Below are 21,394 nucleotides of genomic sequence, written 5' to 3' on the forward strand. Positions count from 1 at the left end.
TTGACACGCAGGGTAAGCGCTCAGATCCACACGTGAATATTCGCGCTATCTTTCCACAAAGCCCTGGCCACCGATAAAGTCCGCAAATGTGTCCCTGCCATTGCAATCGCCTTTGTACCTTCCAAGTCATTTTATGGTACGGCACCGTTCCTTTAGCAGGGTTACATTACACGGGACTCTTCCCTTTTATTCAAGCTCCATATCACAGCACTGGACTCAGATTAAGTTACTGAGAGCGAACGATCAAAACTTCAGTCTTAAATTGGGATTACGGAGACGTGGCTCCAGGATGATCAGGGCTGGGAACTCAACATCCAGAGGTATTCAACATTCAGGAAGGATAGAATAAAAGGAAAAGGAGGTGGGGTAGCATTGCTGGTTAAAGAGGAGATTAATGCAATAGTTAGGAAGGACATTAGCTTGGATGATGTGGAATCTATATGGGTAGAGCTGCAGAACACCAAAGGGCAAAAAACGTTAGTGGGAGTTGTGTACAGACCTCCAAACAGTAGTAGTGATATTGGGGAGGGCATCAAACAGGAAATTAGGGGTGCATGCAATAAAGGTGCAGCAGTTATCATGGGTGACTTTAATATGCAAATCGATTGGGTTAACCAAACTGGAAGCAATACGGTGGAGAAGGATTTCTTGGAGTGCATAAGAAATGGTTTTCTCGACCAATATGTCGAGGAACCAACTAGGGGGGAGGCCATCTTAGACTGGGTGTTGTGTAATGAGAGAGGATTAATTAGCAATCTCGTGCGAGGCCCCTTGGGGAAGAGTGACCATAATATGGTGGAATTCTACATTGGATGGAGAATGAAACAGTTAATTCAGAGACCATGGTCCAGAACTTAAAGAAGGGTAACTTTGAAGGTATGAGGCGTGAATTGGCTAGGATAGATTGGCGAATGATACTGAAGGGGTTGACAGTGGATGGGCAATGGCAGACATTTAGAGACCGCATGGATGAACTACAACAATTGTACATCCCTGTCTGGCGTAAAATAAAAAAGGGAAGGTGGCTCAACCGTGGCTATCAAGGGAAATCAGGGATAGTATTAAAGCCAAGGAAGTGGCATACAAATTGGCCAGAAATAGCAGTGAACCTGGGGACTGGGAGAAATTTAGAACTCAGCAGAGGAGGACAAAGGGTTTGATTAGTGCAGGGAAAATAAAGTACGAGAGGAAGCTTGCAGGGAACATTAAGACGGACTGCAAAAGTTTCTATAGATATGTAAAGAGAAAAAGGTTAGTAAAGACAAACGTAGGTCCCCTGCAGTCAGAATCAGGGGAAGTCATAATGGGGAACAAAGAAATGGCAGACCAATTGAACAAGTACTTTGGTTCGGTATTCACTAAGGAGGACACAAACAACATTCCGGATATAAAAGGGGTCAGAAGGTCTAGTAAGAAGGAGGAACTGAGGGAAATCCTTAATAGTCGGGAAATTGTGTTGGGGAAATTGATGCGATTGAAAGCTGATAAATTCCCAGGGCCTGATGGACTGCATCCCAGAGTACTTAAGGAGGTGGCCTTGGAAATAACGGATGCATTGACAGTCATTTTCCAACATTCCATTGACTCTGGATCAGTTCCTATGGAGTGGAGGGTAGCCAATGTAACCCCACTTTTTAAAAAAGGAGGGAGAGAGAAAACAGGGAATTGTAGACCGGTCAGCCTGACCTCAGTAGTGGGTAAAATGATGGAATCAATTATTAAGGATGTCATAGCAGCGCATTTGGAAAGAGGTGACATGATAGGTCCAAGTCAGCATGGATTTGTGAAAGGGAAATCATGCTTGACAAATCTTCTGGAATTTTTTGAGGATGTTTCCAGTAAAGTGGACAAAGGAGAACCAGTTGATGTGGTATATTTGGACTTTCAGAAGGCTTTCGAAAGGTCCCACACAAGAGATTAATGTGCAAAGTTAAAGCACATGGGATTGGGGGTATTGTGCTGACATGGATTGAGAACTGGTTGTCAGACAGGAAGCAAAGAGTAGGACTAAATGGGTACTTTTCAGAATGGCAGGCAGTGACTAGTGGGGTACCGCAAGGTTCTGTGCTGGGGCCCCAGCTGTTTACATTGTACATTAATGATTTGGACGAGGGGATTAAATGTAGTATCTCCAAATTTGCGTATGACACTAAGTTGGGTGGCAGTGTGAGCTGCGAGGAGGATGCTATGAGGCTGCAGAGTGACTTGGATAGGTTAGGTGAGTGGGCAAATGCATGGCAGATGAAGTATAATGTGGATAAATGTGAAGTTATCCACTTTGGTGGTAAAAACAGAGAGACAGACTATTATCTGAATGGTGACAGATTAGGAAAAGGTGAGATGCAACGGGACCTGGGTGTCTTGGTACATCAGTCATTGAAGGTTGGCATGCAGGTACAGCAGGCGGTTAAGAAAGCAAATGGCATGTTGGCCTTCATAGCGAGGGGATTTGAGTACAGGGGTAGGGAGGTGTTACTACAGTTGTACAGGGCCTTGGTGAGGCCACACCTGGAGTATTGCGTGCAGTTTTGGTCTCCTAACTTGAGGAAGGACATTCTTGCTATTGAGGGAGTGCAGCGAAGGTTCACCATACTGATTCCCGGGATGGCGGGACTGACATATCAAGAAAGACTGGATCAACTGGGCTTGTATTGACTGGAGTTCAGAAGAATGAGAGGGGACCTCATAGAAACGTTTAAAATTCTGACCGGTTTAGACAGGTTAGATGCAGGAAGAATGTTCCCAATGTTGGGGAAGTCCAGAACCAGGGGTCACAGTCTAAGGATAAGGGGTAAGCCATTTAGGACCGAGATGAGGAGAAACTTCTTCACCCAGAGAGTGGTGAACCTGTGGAATTCTCTACCACAGAAAGTTGTTGAGGCCAATTCACTAAATACATTCAAAAAGGAGTTAGATATAGTCCTTACTACTAGGGGAATCAAGGGGTATGGCGAGAAAGCAGGAATGGGGTACTGAAGTTGCATGTTGAGCCATGAACTCATTGAATGGCGGTGCAGGCTCGAAGGGCCGAATGGCCTACTCCTGCACCTTTTCTATGTTTCTATGTTTCTAAAAAAAGTGCTGGATTCCATTCCAGATATTCAGCAATTATGTTGCATTTTGCTGCCGTTTTGTTCAGTGGATGTACACAGAGCTATGAGGGATCATTAGATCCATCGCCACCGAACTTTGAGTACAACTTTTACATTTACAATTAACCCAAGCGCCTTGTTAAACAACTAGAAACTGCAAAGTAACCAAAAATGTTTGAGAAAACCTTGCAAATCAAATTAAAATTTGGTTGCCGGGGGTGATGATGCACTCCAGACCCTCCGGTCGCCACCTGTTGCGGAAGGCCGCGAGCGTGCCGGTGGACACTGCGTGCACCATCTCCAGGGACATCCTGGCTCGGTTGTAAGCACGGAAGAGGGGTAGGTAGTCGCGCCAAACGACCCCCTCGACTGCCTTTGGTGGCCTGCTTGGCCAGGCCCAGGAGCAGTCCTGCGAGGAGGCCCTCCGACCTGCCCGCTGTGTAGCATGTCCGTCGATTGCAAAGCACTGATTTCGAACACCACCACCGCCCAACTTCCCCTCCAAGTCCTGTTGTAACATAGAAACATAGAACATAGGTGCAGGAGTAGGCCATTCGGCCCTTCGAGCCTGCACCACCATTCAATAAGATAATGGCTGATCATTCACCTCAGTACCCCTTTCCCGCTTTCTCTCCATACCCCTTGTTCCCTTTAGCCGTAAGGGCCACATAGAAACATAGAAACATAGAAAATAGGTGCAGGAGCAGGCCATTCAACACTTCGAGCCTGCACCGCCATTCAATGAGTTCATGGCTGAACATGAAACTTCAGTACCCCCTTCCTGCTTTCTCGCCATAACCCTTGATCCCCCGAGTAGTAAGGACTACATCTAACTCCCTCTTGAATATATCCAATGAACTGGCATCCACAACTCTCTGCGGTAGGGAATTCCACAGGTGTGGACCTGTCCCTCCATTTCTTCATCATCACTGGGTCAAAATCCTGGAATGTCCCCTCCTGGCATCATAGCCAGACGGACCGTGCCGGGTTCAAGCAGAGGGCATAACCAAACAAAATGGGGAACGCTTTTTTCCGTACGGTACTCTTAGTGAGACCATAAACAGGTTTATAAAGAATAAATGGTGTCCATGGGAAATATTCCCGCTATAATCACTGCAGAGTTGAAGTCTATAAATATTTATAGTTTCTGGGTTGAGTCCAGAACAGGGCAAGCTGTTCAGGATTTACGGACAGCTTTGATCAGGTGACTGGCCTTCTCATTCTGAATTTTATGTTCTTAATTACTGCACAGATCAGCTTCACAGATTTTCTTTCCTCTCCCGTTTTCTCCATTTTTCAATCTCATCTTTTAAAATGAAAAGCAAAGCCGGGAGGTAGAATTTCCGTCGGGTGCTCGCCCAATCTCCCAGTGTAACCTTGGCAGAGGATCAACACCAACACCCACCAGTGCCGTTTCTTCAGGGGTGTCGAGCAAAAATAGAAAGACTTGCATTTCTATAGCGCCTTTCATGACCACCGGACGTCCCAAAGTGCTTTACAGCCAATGAAATACTTTTTGGAGTATAGTCACTTTTGTAATGTAGGAAACCCGGCAGCCAATTCGTGCACAGCAAGCTCCCACAAACAGCAATGTGATAATGATCAGATAATCTGTTTTAATGATGTTTGAGGGATAAATATTGGCTGGGACACCGGGGATAACTCCCCTACTCTTCTTCGAAATAGCACCATGGGATCTTTTATATTCACCTGAGAGAGCAGACGGGGCCTCAGTTTAACATTTCATCCGAAAGACAGCACCTCTGATAGTGCAGCACTCCCTCAGCACTGCACTGGGAGTGTCAGCCCAGATTTTTGTGCTCAAGTCCCGAGAGTGGGTCTTGAACCCACAACCGTCTGACTCCAAGGCAAGTGTACTACCCACTGAACCACAACTGACATGGAAGAACAATCATAGCAGAATCTTTTGTTCACGATTGGTATCTGGCGACTCCTGTTGGAAGTACAGATGGGGGCGGGGGGGAAGCATTGCGCTCAACTGGGATATCTGCCCCCACCCACTGTGCACACATCAGTCCAGCACCACCAGAATGATCGCTGCCTACATTAATAGTCTGAGCTCACACGTACGGAACAAGGCACAAGTGCTCCCCTGCATGACGGGCGCTATGTAAATGCATGATGTTGCTGTCCTCCCCGCCCCCCACCCCTCCCTCCCCTCACCCCCTCTCACCCGCCAGGGCATCACTGGCACTGAGGCCAGGCAGGGGACCAGTTCCGAGATCGCAGCCACTGCTCAACTTGCTGCTGGTAAGTGTTGAGTGCAATGCCCTCCAACACCCCGAGCTATTGCATGTGCCAGTGACTGTTGCGTAATGTGCGCAGCGGAGGCTGAACCTCAGGACTCGGCAGGGACAACAACTCGAAACAGAGGGGAAATGACGATACACAAAGGGGGCTCACATTTTGCTGAGGGATGTTGGTTGAGGCGTTTGCATGATATTTGTTTAAAACAAAGTTGTTCATTTTAAACTTCTCACAAGCTTTGGACCCAATACTTTTCACAAGTGTCACAGAAGGGAATTCCAACTTTGAGAAGCTGAATGACATTTTATCCTACAGGAGCAGGAGTCGGCCATTCGGCCCCTCGAGCCTGCTCCACCATTCAATGAGATCTTCTACCTGGCTGATCTTCGACTTTGACAGTGGGATCTCTCACCCACTCAATGAAACTAGCCCTAACCAAATCAATCGTTAATTTTTGAGACCACAGAGATGCTGGTATACAGGGCACCACCCTAGTGACAGAGTGCCAACTGAGTCCTTTCACAAGTACTGGTGCAGATCACTTCAAATAGCTCTTTTCCACGAGCAAAGGAATAATTGAAATACTCATTTGGCTCCTTATCACAACGAAAAGCCTCAGAATGCTTTATGCGTTGAATTACTTGACTGAACTTTCCATTGGCTGGACAGTGTTGAGTGCTTTACCCAACACGTTCCCCTCTGTCTCACTCTCTCATACCCCTGGATGGGTATCTCTGAGCTGGCGCTTGGGAGGGTGCATGTGAATGATCATCTCTGTGGTCTCAAAAATTACCAATTGAATGAGGAAGAAACATAGAAAATAGGTGCAGGAGTAGGCATTCGGCCCTTCGAGACTGCACCACCATTCAATATGATCATGGCTGACCATGCAACTTCAGTACCTCATTCCTGCTTTCTCTCCATACCCCTTGATCTCTTTAACCGTAAGGGTCACATCTAACTCCCTTTTGAGTATATCTAACGAACTGGCCTCAACAACTTTCTGTGGTAGAGAATTCCACAAGTTCACAATTCTCTGAGTGAATAAGTTTCTCCTCATCTTGGTCCTAAATGGCTTACCCCTTATCCTTAGACTGTGACCCCTCATTCCGGACTTCCCCAACATAAGAACATAAGAATTAGGAACAGGAGTAGGCCATCTAGCCCCTCGAGCCTGCTCCGCCATTCAATAAGATCATGGCTGATCTGGCCAACATCGGGAACATTCTTCCTGCATCTAACCTGTCCAATCCCATCAGTATTTTATATGTTTCTATGAGGTCCCCTCTCATTCTTCTAAACTCCAGTGAATATAAGCCTAGTCGATCCAGTCTTTCTTCATATGTCAGTCCTGCCATCCCGGGAATCAGTCTGGTGAACCTTCGCTGCACTCCCTCAATAGCAAGAATATCCCTCCTTAGATAAGGAGACCAAAACTGCACACAATACTCAAGGTGTGGTCTCACCAAGGGTAGGGTCAGATAAAAGGGCCAGGGACATCTTCCCTCACCGCTTCTTCCCGGGCACATCTAGAGGGGAAGAAGGGACAGGTTAGAATGCATTACAGAGGAGCAGTGACCTCACTTTCAATGGGAGGGAAATGTCATCGTGAACCTGCCCATCGACTTTTCCTTCTCCATCTGTAGCCTGTCCACCTCCCCACCACCCCCGGCTCCCCTCCTTGGATCCGCTGTGCTTCCTCCTGTAGGGGGTGAGAGGGCAGAGGTTTGAGGGTCCACCACCCCTCTCTGCTGCTATGGTCTCTCATCCCCTCCAATCACAATGCAAAAAGTGAACGTGACCGTTGGTTGTTATAAGAGAAAGACTTGCATTTATATCGTGCCTTTCACAACCACCGGACAACTCAAAGCATTTTACAGGCAATGAAGTACTTTTTGGAGTGTAGTCACTGTTGTAATGTGGGAAACGCGGTAGCCAATTTGCACACAGCAAGCTCCCACACACAGCAATGTGATAATTACCAGATAATCTGTTTATTTGTTATGTTGATTGAGGGATAAATATTGGCCAGGACACCAGGGATAACTCCCCTGCTCTTCTTTGAAATAGTGCCCGTGGGATCTTTTACATCCACCTGAGAGAGCAGACGGGCCCTCGGTTTAATGCACTCATCCGTAAGACGGCACCTCCGACAGTGCAGCACACCCTCAGCTGACACAGGCCAGGTGTCAGTGTGTGGCCCGTAATGGGAAGGTGTAAAGGTGCATGAAATAATGACTAACATTCCACGAGAGCCCACAGGTGGGGTGCATGTAAAGGGCTGTGAGTGAAAGTTTGCGGGTGTAAGGGGCATGGTGCTTCCTTATGGACACTGATGGTGAGCAATTCACGCATTTGCAGGAAAGAGAGGACTTGCATTTATATAGCACCTTTCACCTCCTCAGGACATCAAGCGCTTTCGCAGCCAATAGGTTACTTTTGCCATGTAGCAAAATGTGGCAGCCAATTTGTTCACAACCAACAGCAATGAGATAAAGAGTCGGTTAATCTTTTTTGATGGTCGTTGGTTGAGGGAAGAATGTTGGCCAGGACATGAGGAGATCTACCCTGTTCTTCTCTGAATAGAGCCATGGGATCAGGCAGTGAATTAGGCCTCAGTTTAAGATCTCATCCCAAAGGTGACGTGTCCAACAAAGTAGAACACTGAAGTGTCACGCTAGATTACATGCTCAAATCCTTGAATCGGGGAATGAAGCCACAGCCTTCTAGCTTAGAGGCAAGAGTGCTAACACGGAGTAAGCGGACACTTTATTGCAGTGAGAGGCAGATGGCTGAGTGGCAGACATGTTTAGTGCAGTGCATTTTTGAATGGTATGGTTGTTGCCTCTTACCTTGCCTGGCCTGGTAAGGCCATTAAATATTTTGTAGTATTGAGTAGCCCTATGCCAAATGGTGGAATTAGCATGGAGTGCACTGGCTAGCCATTTTCATTTCTCTGCTGCCGAACAATTGTCAGCTCTGCAGAGGGCATCTCCTCCAGCATTGTGTCCAGCAGATATTTATAATTAGCAGCCAGAAAGTCTTCCGTCTGCCCGCCCAGTAAAGCTGCCACAGGCAAGCTCCAATCAGAAGCATTTACAGTGCCTGATGCTGGCTCACACTATTCAAGTTTAACTGACCCTCGAAATTGTGGCATAGTCAGCGGCAGCACAGTCACAAGTCGTTCCCTGCTGCGCTTCCAGCAGTAACCTCACCACGGAGGAAAGTCCATTCCATCTGGACCGGCCACCGGTACAATGAACAAACACAACACAATGCTCCACCAGTAGATGTCACTAGCGCACTCAGTAACCACCAGGAATATTGAGTGGCTTAAGATGATCCTAAGAACATAAGAAATAGGAACAGGAGTAGGCCATACGGCCCCTCGAGTCTGCTCTGCCATTTAATACGATAAGGATAAGGGGTAAGCCATTTAGGACCGAGATGAGGAGAAACTTCTTCACCCAGAGAGTGGAATTCTCGACCACAGAAAGTTGCTGAGGCCAATTCACTAAATATATTCAAAAAGGAGTTAGATGTAGTCCTTACTACTAGGGGGATCAAGGGGTATGGCGAGAAAGCAGGAATGGGGTACTGAAGTTGCATGTTCAGCCATGAACTCATTGAATGGCGGTGCAGGCTCGAAGGGCCGAATGGCCTACTCCTGCACCTATTTTCTATGTTTCTATGGCTGATCTGATGATGGACTCAGGTCCACTTCCCTGCCTGCTCCCCAGAACCCCTTATTCCCTTATCAGTTAAGAAACTTAATGATCGACGGGCAGATAGAGAGAAACTATTCCCTCTGGTGGGGGGAGTCCAGAACAAGGGGCAGAATCTTACAATTAGAGCCAGGCCGTTCAGGGGTGATGTCAGGAAACACTTCTTCACACAAAGAGGAGTGGAAATCTGGAACTCTCTCCCCCCGCAAAAAGTTGTTGACGCTGGGGGTCAATTGAAAATCTCAAAACGGAGATGAATAGATTTTTGTTGGGCGAGGGTATTAAGGGTTACAGAACCTAGGCGGGTAGATGGAGTTAAGATACAGATCAGCCATGATCTAATTGAATGGTGGAGGAGGCTCGAGGAATTGAATGACCTACTCCTGTTCCTATGGCTCCTACCAGATTGTATTAGATTTCAAAGCATTAATTTTTGGATTGTGAGACTGAGGTGAAGGGCCAAGACATACACCGCAGGGCAGCATGAAGGCCGAGAACAGTAGGAGAGAAGCTGAGGTAACTCAAAAGGCAGCGATTGAGAGACTGCCAAAGCTATAGATCACCGGAGCAAGGAGTTAAATGAAGTTTTGAGTCCTGGGAAACAAGGCGTTAGAGTAGGATGATTAATTAAGCCTTAATATTAACATAGTGCAGAGAGGAGGAAGAGTGTGCAGGAGGTTGACTTGCTGAATTGAAAAGCAGACCCATAGATTGGAGATGGATATTGAATAGCCTTCTATTTTCAGAATCCATGCTCTAACATTAATACTGCGCTGCCAGCGAAGAAAACCAAAGTAATTGTATAAATATGACAAACGCCTGGTATTCCTATAGCAACGGACCATTGAATGGAGGCCATGTGTTGTGGCTTACCACAATACACTGCGATACCGGTAAACGTCTTAATGGGGAGATTATCAGGGCCTGTTCCAATCGCAGCTACGCTCGAAGAAAGAGCAGAAAACAAGAGCTGGCCTGGAGTCAATGCTCAGTTAATGACCCACACAATGTGGTGCTTTCTGCATTGTTGCCTGGATTTGCTTTTGTGGTGGGTGACGTCATCCGAAAATAACTCCGATTGCGGCAGTGCCTTTCCAGTGCTCTCCCACTTATCCATTATTCCGGAATGACGGAATGTACGCAGATCGCCTCAGTCTTGCTTTTCCAGCCAGCGGGTTGGAGCCAACAGGCCCCACCGCTGATGTCACCTCCGAGACTTGCAGCCTCATTACAGACGACTGATTTCAGTTCTGTGTCTAGCAAGCAACAGTTTGCTTTACTGGTGAGCTGTGCTTCTTCAACCAGAATGTAAAATAGAGTGCTTCACCACAGGGAAGGATCGCTTTCTGCAAAATTAAACTGTATGGCACCCAGGCTCACAATGCGCAAGGGTTATCATTTGTACGGAGAATAAAATTTAGTGTTGATCTTAAAACGATGATTCTCCTCGGGGAGGGGAGGGGTCCCACAATGTCAGCTGTGGCTCAGTGGGCAGCACACTCACCTCTGATGTCAGAAGGTTGTGGGTTCAAGTCCCACTCCAGAGACTTGAGCACAAAATCTAGGCTGACACTCCAGTGCAGTGCTGAGGGAGCGCCACACTATCGGAGGTGCTGTCTTTTGGCTGAGATGTTAAACCGAGACCTGCTCTCTCAGGTGGACGTAAAAGATCCCACGGCATTATTTCGAAGAAGAGCAGGGAAGTTATCCCCAGTGTCCTGGCCAATATTTATCCCTTAATCAATATAACAAAACAGATTTTCTGGTCATTATCACGTTGCTGTTTGTGGGAGCTTGCTGTGCGCAAATTGGCTGCTGCCTTTCCCACATTACAACAGTGACTACACTTCAAAAGTCAAAATTGGCTGTAAAACGCTTTGAGATGGCCGATGGTCGTGAAAGGCGCTATATAAATGCAAGTCTTTAATAACCCAGCATTGAATCATTCAAGGAAGAACAGCATGATAAATTAAGGTTTAAAACAACTTCACTCTCGGGCTTACAGTTTACAAGCTCCACGTTTCCAACTGGTGTTGTTTAGGGAACGTCTCCCAATGGACCTACTTGACCCGGCCCTGATGGAGGAATGTCTATCAGTGCTTGTACTATAACACTGCACTGTCAGGGTACATTTGCTGAGATTGTGCTCCAGGTGAAAAGCTTTGCTTGGCAGGAGTTCCGGTTGATGAACTGGGCCAGGGTGCAGGCACTCCTCATTTGCTGCACACCCGATCACATCGCTCCCGTATTCTCCGTCGTCAAAATCGATTGTCGCAAAATTGGAAGTTCCGCAAATTGGGTGCGCTGAACTCCAGGCCCGATCCTCCACTTGTCACTGTCGTCGAGTGAGTGTCTACAGTGGGTAGGGGGAGCGCGACCAGTTGGATAGTGCTTTCAAAGAGCCAGCACAGGCATCGATGGGCTGAATGGCCTCCTTCTGTGCTTTTCCGGGTCCGTTATGGCTCCTCTCAGCTTCTCCAACCTGAGAGGGCCCAGGTGCAAGGCCCATCTTCTGGGTGCCCTTTCTAATGTGTGTGCAAGCAGAAAACATGCAAGAAAATGAGGCTACATGCCCCCTTTGGCCCCTCCAACCTGACGTATATGGATGCATCTACCTGGAATATAAGCAAACACTCAGGGATTTCCCAGGAAAGGGTGTGGAGACTTGGTCTAATGTGTCTCCATCCCTTTTGTTTAATGCTTGGCACCTGGGAACTGGTTGTTCCCTGAGCGAAAATGATAGACTGATAGAATGATAGACTGATAGAATGATAGGTTGATAGAATGATAGACTGATAGAATGATAGACTGATAGAATGATAGGCTGATAGAATGATAGACTGATACAGCACGGAAGGGATTCCGCAGCCTCTGCACATTGCAACAACAATGCTGGTAGTTTACAGCATCATTTTGAAGCCTTATAATTCACCTTGAATTTCTTGTTCTCTTAGAATCCTAGAATCCTCATCATCATAGGCAGTCCCTCGAAATCGAGGAAGATTTGCTTCCACTCTAAAAGTGAGTTCTCAGGTGACTGTACAGTCCAATACAGGAATTACAGTCTCTGTCACAGGTGGGACAGACAGTGGTTGAAGGGTGGGTCCTGACTGCCTCGATGTCCTTGATGAGTGTCTCCCTGTTTTTGGCCAGCAGTGGAGTGGGGCCTTGGGTGCTTAGGCCGTAGATGGATTTAACTGCGGTGAAGAATCCTCGCACATCATGGCTGTCGGCCAGCTGCTGGATCTCCTGTGCTTTCTCCACCCACCATCGATTCTTTAGGTCACGGGTTTTTTGTTGGGCCTCAGCCTTCAGCCGTCTGTAGAGCTGCTTTGCTGCTCCCGAGTTGGGTTGTTGCTTTAGGTTCAGGAATGCCCTGCGCTTGCGGTTTATCAGCTCCTGGATCTCCTGGTCATTCTCGTCGAACCAGTCCTGGTGTTTCCTGGTTGAGTGGCCGAGCATCTCTTCGCAGGCGCTGGTTATGGAGGCCTGGAGGGCGGACCAGGCGCTGTGGGCATTCTGCGCCTCAGGTTCATCGAGGGTCGCCAGGTTGGCAGTGAGGCGCTGGCTGTATAGGGCTCTCTTAGCTAGGTCTTTGAGTGCCCCAGCGTAGAATTATAGAATAGTACAGCAGAGAAGGAGGCCATTCTGCCCATTGAACCTGTGCCAGCTTTTTTGTAGGGCAATCCAGTCAGTCCCAATCCCCCCCGCTCTTTCCCCATATTCCTGTAATTGTTTCTCCTTCAAGTATTTATCCAATTCCCTTTTGAGTCTGTACCCACCGCTCTATCAGGCCGTACTTTCCAAATCCTAACCACTCACTGCATAAAAAAGGTTTTCCTCCTGTCACCTCTGGTTGTTATGTCAATCTGTTCCCTCTGGTTATCGACCCTTCAGCCATTGGAAACACTTCTCTTTATTTACTATATAAACCCATGATTTTGAACACCTCTGTCAAATCTCCCCTTAACTTCCTCTGCTCCAAGGAGAACAAACCCAGCTTCTCCAGTCTATCCACGTAACTGAAGTCCCTCATCCCTGGGACCATTCCAGTAAATCCCCTCTGCACCCTCATGCCACTCCTAAAGTGTGGTATCCAGAATGAGACTTAATACTCCAGTTGGAGCGAAACTAGTGTTTTATATAGGTTTAGCATAACTTCCTGGCTTTTGTACTCTATGGTTCTATTTATAAAGCCCAGGATCCCAAATGCTTTATGAACTGCTTTATTAACCTGTCCTACCACCTTCAAAGATTTGTGTACAGACACCCCAAGGTCTCTGTTCTTGCACCCCCTTTAAACTTGTACCATGTAGTGTGTACAGTCTCTCCTCATTCTTCCTACAGAATGTATCACCTCACACTTCTGCATTGAATTTCATCTGCCCTGTGTCTGCCCATTCCACCAGCCGGTCGATGTCCCCTTGAAGTCTAGCACTATCCTCCTCACTGTTGGCTATATTTCCAAGTTCCGTATCATCCGCTTATTTTGAAATTGCACCCTGTAGCCCCAAGTCCAATTCATTGATCTATATCGAAAACCGCAGTGGTCCTAGTACTGAGCCTTGGGGAACTCCACAGTACACCTCCCTCCAGTCTGATACAACTCTGTTTTCTATCCCTAAGCCCATTTTGTACCCATGCTGCTGCTGCCCTTTTTATCCCATGGGCTTCAATTTCACGAACAAGCCGATATGTGGTACTCTATAAAAAGCTTTTTGCAAGTCCATATACACAACATCAACGGCACTTCCCTCATCCAACCTACTATAAATCCATCATTTATGGTGCTCCATTTAATAACTACACTTATTTCATTCTTATTTCTCTACCACCATTGCACAAGGATTACAATGGTTCAAGCTAAAGCTCCACTGCTTCTCAGGGCAACTAGGGATGGACAATAAATATCAGCCTTGCCACCAAAGCCAACATCCAGGAAACAGATAGATACGGGCCGGCAAATCAATGCAGCCAAACTGCATTAACAATGAGTCCAAGTTTAACGTAAAGCTCGCCCGAAGTGCGAATTGTTCCGTGTTCCACCAGGATCAGTGCTGGGACCACTGCTGTTCACAATTTACATTAACGATTTAAACTTTGGAATCAAAAACACAATTTCTAAATTTGCAGACGACACCAAATTGGGGGGATGCGGGTGGAGGGGGTGGGGTGTGTGGTGGGGGTTGGTCAATACTGAGGAGGACTGCAACAAATTACAGGAGGACATTAATAAACTTGCAGGATGGGCATATAATTGGCAAATGAAGTTCAACACAGATAAATGTGAGGTGTTACATTTTGGTAGGAAGAATAGGGAGGTCACTTATTACTTGGAGGGTGCGAGTCTGGGTGGGATAGAGGAACAACGGGATCTCGGAGAACAAATACACAAATCACTAAAGGTTGCGACACAGGTTAGCAAGGGCATAAAAAAGCAAACCAGGCACAAGGGTTTATTTCTAGAGGTATAGAATTGAAAAGTAGGGAAGTTATGCTAAACCTGTATCGAACCCTGGTCAGACCACACTTGGAGTATTGCGTACAGTTTTGATCACCATATTATAAAAAGGATATAGAGGCACTGGCGAGGGTGCAGAGATTTACAAGGATGATACCAGAAATGCAAGGGTGTACATATCAGGAAACGATGAACAGGCTGGGTCTCTTTTCACTTGAAAGGCAGCTGAGGGGTGACCTAATAGAGGTCTTTAAAATTATGAAAGGTTTTGATAGAGTGGGTACAGAGAGAATGTTTCCAGTTGTGGGGAAGAGCATAACTAGAGGCCATCAATATAAGATAGTCACCAAGAAATCCAATAGAGAATTCAGAATAAACTTCTTTACCCAGAGAGTGGTGAGAATGTGGAACTTGCTGCCACAGGGAGTGTTTGAAGTGAATAGTATCGATGCATTTAAGGGGAGGCTAGACAAGCATATGAGGGAGAAGGGAATAGAGGGATATGCTGATAGATTTAGACGAGGAAAGACGGGAGGAGGCTCGAGTGGAGCATAAACGCCGGCATGGACTGGTTGGGCCGAATGGCCTGTTTCTGTGCCGTATGTCCTGTGTAATCCTATGCAGTGAGCAAGATTCTATATATGTGTGATGCCATTCCTATACACCACCCACGTTCTCCATGTCCCCAATCACCTTGTGTTTTCAGCCTAATTTTCCTATAAACACATTGTTGTGTAATAATATTTTTGTATCAAAACTCTTCCCGGGTATGTTTGCACATATTGGTTGCAGGACAGTATATAGATTCAATGTGCTAATGTTTGTGGGTATGTGGTTTGAATTATCAGTGGAGACATTTCACAGTTTGTCACACGCTCTTGCCCCCTTCGCTGTTTCCCCTCACTGCTGTTTCTCTCTGCGTCCTTGGACTCTTACATATTGTAGTCCTGAGTCGATGGATAAGGCAGTACCAGTGTCGATGGTCATTGATAGCAACAGACCCAAAACATGCTTTCATGCGTGTAATGTATGTCATTTTTCCCCCTTTTTAATTGTTTATCTACTGCACGTTAAATGGTGTAGAAAGGAAGAACTAGCATTTATATAGCGCCTTTCACCACCTCAGATGTCCCATAGTACTTCACAGCCAACAAAGTACTATTGAAGTGCGACCATTGTTGTAATGTGGGAAACGCAGCAGCCAATTTGCGCACAGATCATCTGTTGGGCTGAGGGATAAATATTGGCCCCAGGACACTGGTTAGAACTCCGCTGCCCTTCAACTAGTGTTATGAGAACTTTTACATCTATCCAAAGGACAGCGCCTCCAACATTGCAGTACTCTATCAAGTATAGATTATATTATCATAATATTACCATATTATCCAGTTTCTGGCGTGGGTCTTTAACCCACAGGGGGAGAAATTGGGGTGGTTAGCGCCCTTGGGGGGACACTAATGGGGCGCAAATGACTTTTTGCCCAGACGCGGCACTACTAACGTGTTTAGCGGCGGCAGTAACCGGTATCAGCCGCCCTGCACTGCCCCGCCCTGTCCCGCCCCACCCCGCCCCGCCGGCGATGATGTCATCACCGTGCGCCCCGTCTTCACACCAGTACAAAGATTGCCCACCGCCCCCTGAATCCGCGCTGGGCAACGACAGCAACAGCTCCAGGGGGCGCCAACGGGGTGGCAGGAGGCTGGCGGGGCGCAAGTTAAAGGGGAGGTGGCGGGCGGGTCAATTAGAAATGTGCCAACTTGCTTGTCGCGGCCCGTTGCCGCTTTGAACGCAGGGGCCCGCGCCGCGATCTGCAATGCGGCACACTCCATGCGCGTGCCGGTATGGTGCCACAGCACCCTGCCCCCCCCCCCCCCCCCCCGGGTGTGCAGGCAGGGCCCCGCAGAGTTGGCAGGCTGAGCCCTCCCCTTTAATGAAGGGGCGGGCACCTTCCACACTGCAGCACGCACCCAACTCCCGACCCGACCGTCCCGATAGCGCCCCAGAGAGCAAGTGGAGGGTGTTTTTTTTTTTCTGCCCTCCACTTTCTCTCGGGGGCGATGACCCCAATTTCGAGAGCGGGGCGGGGCTTCTGCGCCTGGCACCAAATGACCCGCCTTGCGGATGTCACCGCCTCCAAAAGGTGCGCTACGGAATTTTTCAGCCAGAATCTTTTGACCCAGAGGTGAGAGTGCTGCCATGGAGCCAAGGCTGATGGTATCATGACTATATATTTCACCCCCTTTCCGTAACGTGCTGTATAGTTTCATGGGCACTGACTGACCTACATGGTTACTGTCTCGACATCATACCCTGCCCTCACCCAACAACCACTGATTAGCAATCCAGAATGAGTATCCTGCAGTACTGCTAGATCAGCTTTTCCACCAGGGATACAAGCCAAGGCCTCTCTGTATCACTCACTTCCTAATCAGGTGCTGCACTTACTGATTTATCAACTGAAGGGAATATTAGAGAGAGGTTTCCTGAAGTTTATTTTTGTGGTATTTTTGGTGCTGAGCAAAACTTATCCATGTCTTTGTTATCTCTCAACTTGACTATTCCAATGCGCTCTCCTGGCTGATCTCCCACGTTCTACCCCAAGTAAACTATGAGCCATGATCTTATTGAATGGCGGAGCAGGCTCGAGGGGCCAAATGGCCTACTCCTGCTCCTATTTCTTATGTTCTTATGTAGAACTCGGCTGCCCGTGTCCTAACTCGCACCAAGTCCCATTCTCCCATCACCCCTTGTGCTCGCTGGCCTACATTGGCTTCCAGTTAAACAACGCCTCGATTTCAAAATTCTCATCCTTGTTTTCAAGTCCCCCCATGGGCTCGCCCCCTCCCTATCGCTGTAATCTCCTTCAGCCTTACAACCCCCCCCGAGATGTCTGCGCTCCTCTAATTCTGCCCTCTTGAGCACCCCTGATTATAATCGCTCAACCATTGGTGGCTGTGCCTTCAGTTGCCTGGGCCCCAAGCTCTGAAACTCCCTGCCTAAACCTCTCCACCTCTCTACCTCTCTTTCCTCCTTTAAGGCGCTCCTTAAAACCTACCTCTTTGGCCAAAATTTTGGCCATCTGCCCTAATATCTCCTTATGCGGCTTGGTGTCAAATATTTTGTCTTATCACACTCCTGTGAAGCGCCTTGAGATGCTTTAAAGGCGCTATATAAATACAAGTTGTTGTTGTAAGCATCATTAAAATGAAATCCTTTGCCTTCACAAGTGGTCGTGTTCGGATGGAATCACACCAAAATTGCCCCTCCCCTTAAGGCCTGTTACCACCGCAAATCGGCGGCCACATGCGGAGTGGAGTGGTTGCCAACTTTTGGTGGAATGGCCGCTGCTAGCCCAGTTGCCCTCCCCGAGGTTTCCCGGCAGTGCCCTGAGCGCCCCCCTTACCGCTCCTCTGCTGCCGATCCGTGCTAATCGAGTCATCAGCATGCACACTGTCGATCTAACCCTCCGACGGCGACATTCCCCTCTGAAAATCTTCGGCCCGCCCGGCGATGCCAAAACAAGCTTTCCCCCGGAGGCCCAGTTAGGCTGCGGCCTTCCGCAGCGGCAGGGCAGCTACCCTTAAAGGGCCACCATGTGTTTTATTGTCGGCTGACTGCCAGGTCTGGTCGACAATTATGCCCCCGGGTTCGGCCGGGCCGCCACACGCAGCCTGGCTCCCTCTTGGGTACAAGGCCGCTGGCCCGGCCGAAACCCTCCCCGGTGGCCCAGCAGAACAAAGTTTTTAAATGGCGAAGGTTTTCCCCTTTAAGTGAAGGGGGAGCCGTTATGATGCGGTGCCGCGATGACATCATCGCTCGCGGCGGTCACTCCGCACCGCCCCCAACTTCTGCCCCTCGGGTATCCGCCCCTCTCATGTACTCACTGCCCCGTATCCGCCCCTCTCGTGTACTCACTGCCCCGTATCCGCTCCTCTCGTGTACTCACTGCCCTGTATCCGCCCCTCTCGTGTACTCACTGCCCCGTATCCGCCCCTCTCGTGTACTCACCGGCCCATATCCACCCCTCTCGTGTACTCACCGGCCCATATCCACCCCTCTCGTGTACTCACTGCCCCGTATCCGCCCCTCTCGTGTACTCACTGCCCTGTATCCGCCCCTCTCGTATACTCACTGCCCCGTATCCGCCCCTCTCGTGTACTCACTGCCCCGTATCCGCCCCTCCCGTGTACTCACTGCCCCGTATCCGCCCCTCTTGTGTACTCACCGCCCTGTATCCGCCCCTCTCGTGTACTCACTGCCCTGTATCCGCCCCTCTCGTGTACTCACTGCCCCGTATCCGCCCCTCTCGTGTACTCACCCCCCCGTATCCACCCCTCTCGTGTACTCATCGCCCTGAATCCGCCCCTCTCGTGTACTCATCGCCCTGTATCCGCCCCTCTCGTGTACTCACTGCCCCGTATCCACCTCTCTCGTGTACTCACCGGCCCATATCCACCCCTCTCGTGTACTCACCACCCTGTATCCACCCCTCTCGTGTACTCACCGCCCCGTTAAGAGCGACTTCAAGATCGGAATTAAAAAAATAACAAAGAGCGGAATTTCACTCAAGAGGCGACCACGGCCGCGGTAAAAACTATGCAAATGGGGTGCGGCACCCCGTTTTGGGCGGGGGGGAATTTCAGCCCCATTGAATGATGCAGCACAGAAGGAGGCCATTCAGCCCATCGTGCTGGGCCGGCTCTTTGAAAGAGTGATCCCATTAGTCCCACTCCCCAGCCCTTTCCCCTTGCCCTCCAATACTTTTCCTTTTCAAGTATGTATCTGATTCCGTTTTGCAAGTTAATAGTTTTATACTTTCAGGTATTTTTAAAATGGCTTCAGCCTCTCAAAATGTCCTGGTGGGATTAGAACTCACAATTATTCGGCTCAGTCTCTAGATTACTGAGCCCAGTAACATAACCACTACACGACCACCTCTTAATTATTGCGTCCCTTAATCGTTATGGGGTTTTTTTTTACATTAACTTGGTTATTAGTTCCTTCTGAGCCTCAAACTGATTGATTCTCTCTTTCCCCAGATGATCGCCACCCTTATGTGAGGAAGCAGAAATATATCTTCAACATCAGTGCGATGGCGAAGGAAGGGTTACTGGGGGCGGAGCTGAGGATCCTGAGGTCACGCCCAGCGGAACTGAGGAGGGCACGGACTCCGGGAAACGTGTACAATCTCAGATTATCCAAGTGCCCCGCAAACAGGCAGAAGCCGATCGTCCTTGATTCGCGCTCCGTCGACGTTTTGGATATGCCCAAGTGGGAGGTCTTCAATATTTGGAAGCTCTTCAAAGCCTCCAAGAAGGAGCAGCAGTTGACTCAGCTGTGCTTTGAGCTGGAGGCCTTGGACAGGGGCAGGACAGTGGATTTAAGAAGCTTGGGTTTCGGCCGAGTGGGACGCCAGACCAAAGAGAAAGCTCTTCTGTTGCTGTCTGCTAGGACCAAAAAACGGGACCTGTTCTTCAACGAGGTCAAAGCCAGATCCGGGCAGGATGACAAGACTGTTTATGAGTTCCTGTTCAACCAGAGGAGGAAGAGAAGGGCCCCTCACACATCCCGTCAAACGAAAGGCAAGAAGTCTAAGCCAAGGTGCACGAGAAGACCCCTCCATGTGAACTTCAAGGAGATGGGCTGGGATGACTGGATCATTGCTCCTTTGGACTATGAAGCATATCACTGTGAGGGGGTTTGTGATTTCCCTCTCCGGTCTCACTTAGAGCCCACAAACCATGCCATCATCCAGACACTAATGAACTCCATGGACCCAGAATCCACCCCACCAAGTTGCTGCGTCCCCACAAAGCTAAGCCCCATCAGTATTTTGTACATAGACTCGATCAACAATGTAGTCTATAAACAGTACGAGGACATGGTAGTCGAGTCCTGTGGGTGCAGGTAGCATTGGTAAGAGTTACCAGGCAACCAGTGACAGGTACAAATATGGGACTTGTGCCACGTTGAGTATTGGAGATCGAGTTGGTTTTCTGGTGATGGTATATGCTGTCAAGACAGCACAGACCATTGGTAATAAGTCAAACATGAATATTCTATGGTGGCGACATTAAATTGCTGCTGAAGCCAAGCAGGCATCAGCTTTGGCTCCAAATTAACTGTGCAACCACTTTGGGCAACCACATTGTCTCCAAAGTGTCTTCTTGTGGATGGCACACCCTTTCACTGGAGTGATCTGGTGCCAAGTATCTGATTGATGACTCAAACAGTACATGCTACTGGTAGCTCACACTCCCATCACTGCCTGCTTAACTCATCGACAGGAGATGGAGCTGGGGGATAAGTAATCCTGGGAGGAAGGGAGCAGGGTGGGGTGGGGGGGAGGGTGTGGCTGGGGTTGGTGGGGAGGGAGGTTAATCTGAGACATGGCTCCAGAAAGATTCTTTTTACTAATTTAGGGCAAACTGTAATGCTTGCTCCACATTCTTGTGGCCGATGGTGCAGGTTAACCCTCAGAGCAGTCCCCTCAAAATTGTCTCCTGCTCAATGCAAGCAAGCACTGTCCACAATATTGTCCACCGTCTCCTCTGTAACACTGAACAAACATTAGAGAGACTGAGACCCGGTTCCCCACGAAATGTTAACATCTTCCGCCAGGTTGATGGCCCGCACGATGGTGCTATTCACTCATGACCCGCCAGAGGGCAGAGGGTGTGATGTGACAGAGAACCTCCTGTAGCTTGCCAGAGCTGGCAGGACCCGCCCTCCAGGGGTCGTTCCACGGGTCCGTGCTGTTGACGGGCAAGGCTGGTCGCTGGCAGCATGGACTTGGAAAAATTACCTCCCCCATAAAACCTGCTCATGCTACTTGATCGCCTCGTCGT

General features: G+C 48.6%; 1 protein-coding gene across 1 annotated transcript in view; it reads left to right on the forward strand.

Annotated features, from left to right (window-relative positions):
- gdf5 (growth differentiation factor 5) overlaps positions 1–20,859 on the forward strand; it is a 43,009-nt gene extending 22,150 nt beyond the window's left edge. The window contains exon 2 of the mRNA XM_070895128.1: positions 19,586–20,859. Coding sequence (XP_070751229.1) covers positions 19,586–20,457 — 872 coding nt within the window. The 3' untranslated portion in view covers positions 20,458–20,859. The remainder of the gene's footprint in view (positions 1–19,585) is intronic.
- The last annotated feature ends 535 nt before the right edge of the window (positions 20,860–21,394 follow it).

Source organism: Pristiophorus japonicus, chromosome 12, assembly GCF_044704955.1.
Source record: "Pristiophorus japonicus isolate sPriJap1 chromosome 12, sPriJap1.hap1, whole genome shotgun sequence".
Lineage (NCBI taxonomy): Eukaryota > Metazoa > Chordata > Chondrichthyes > Pristiophoridae > Pristiophorus > Pristiophorus japonicus.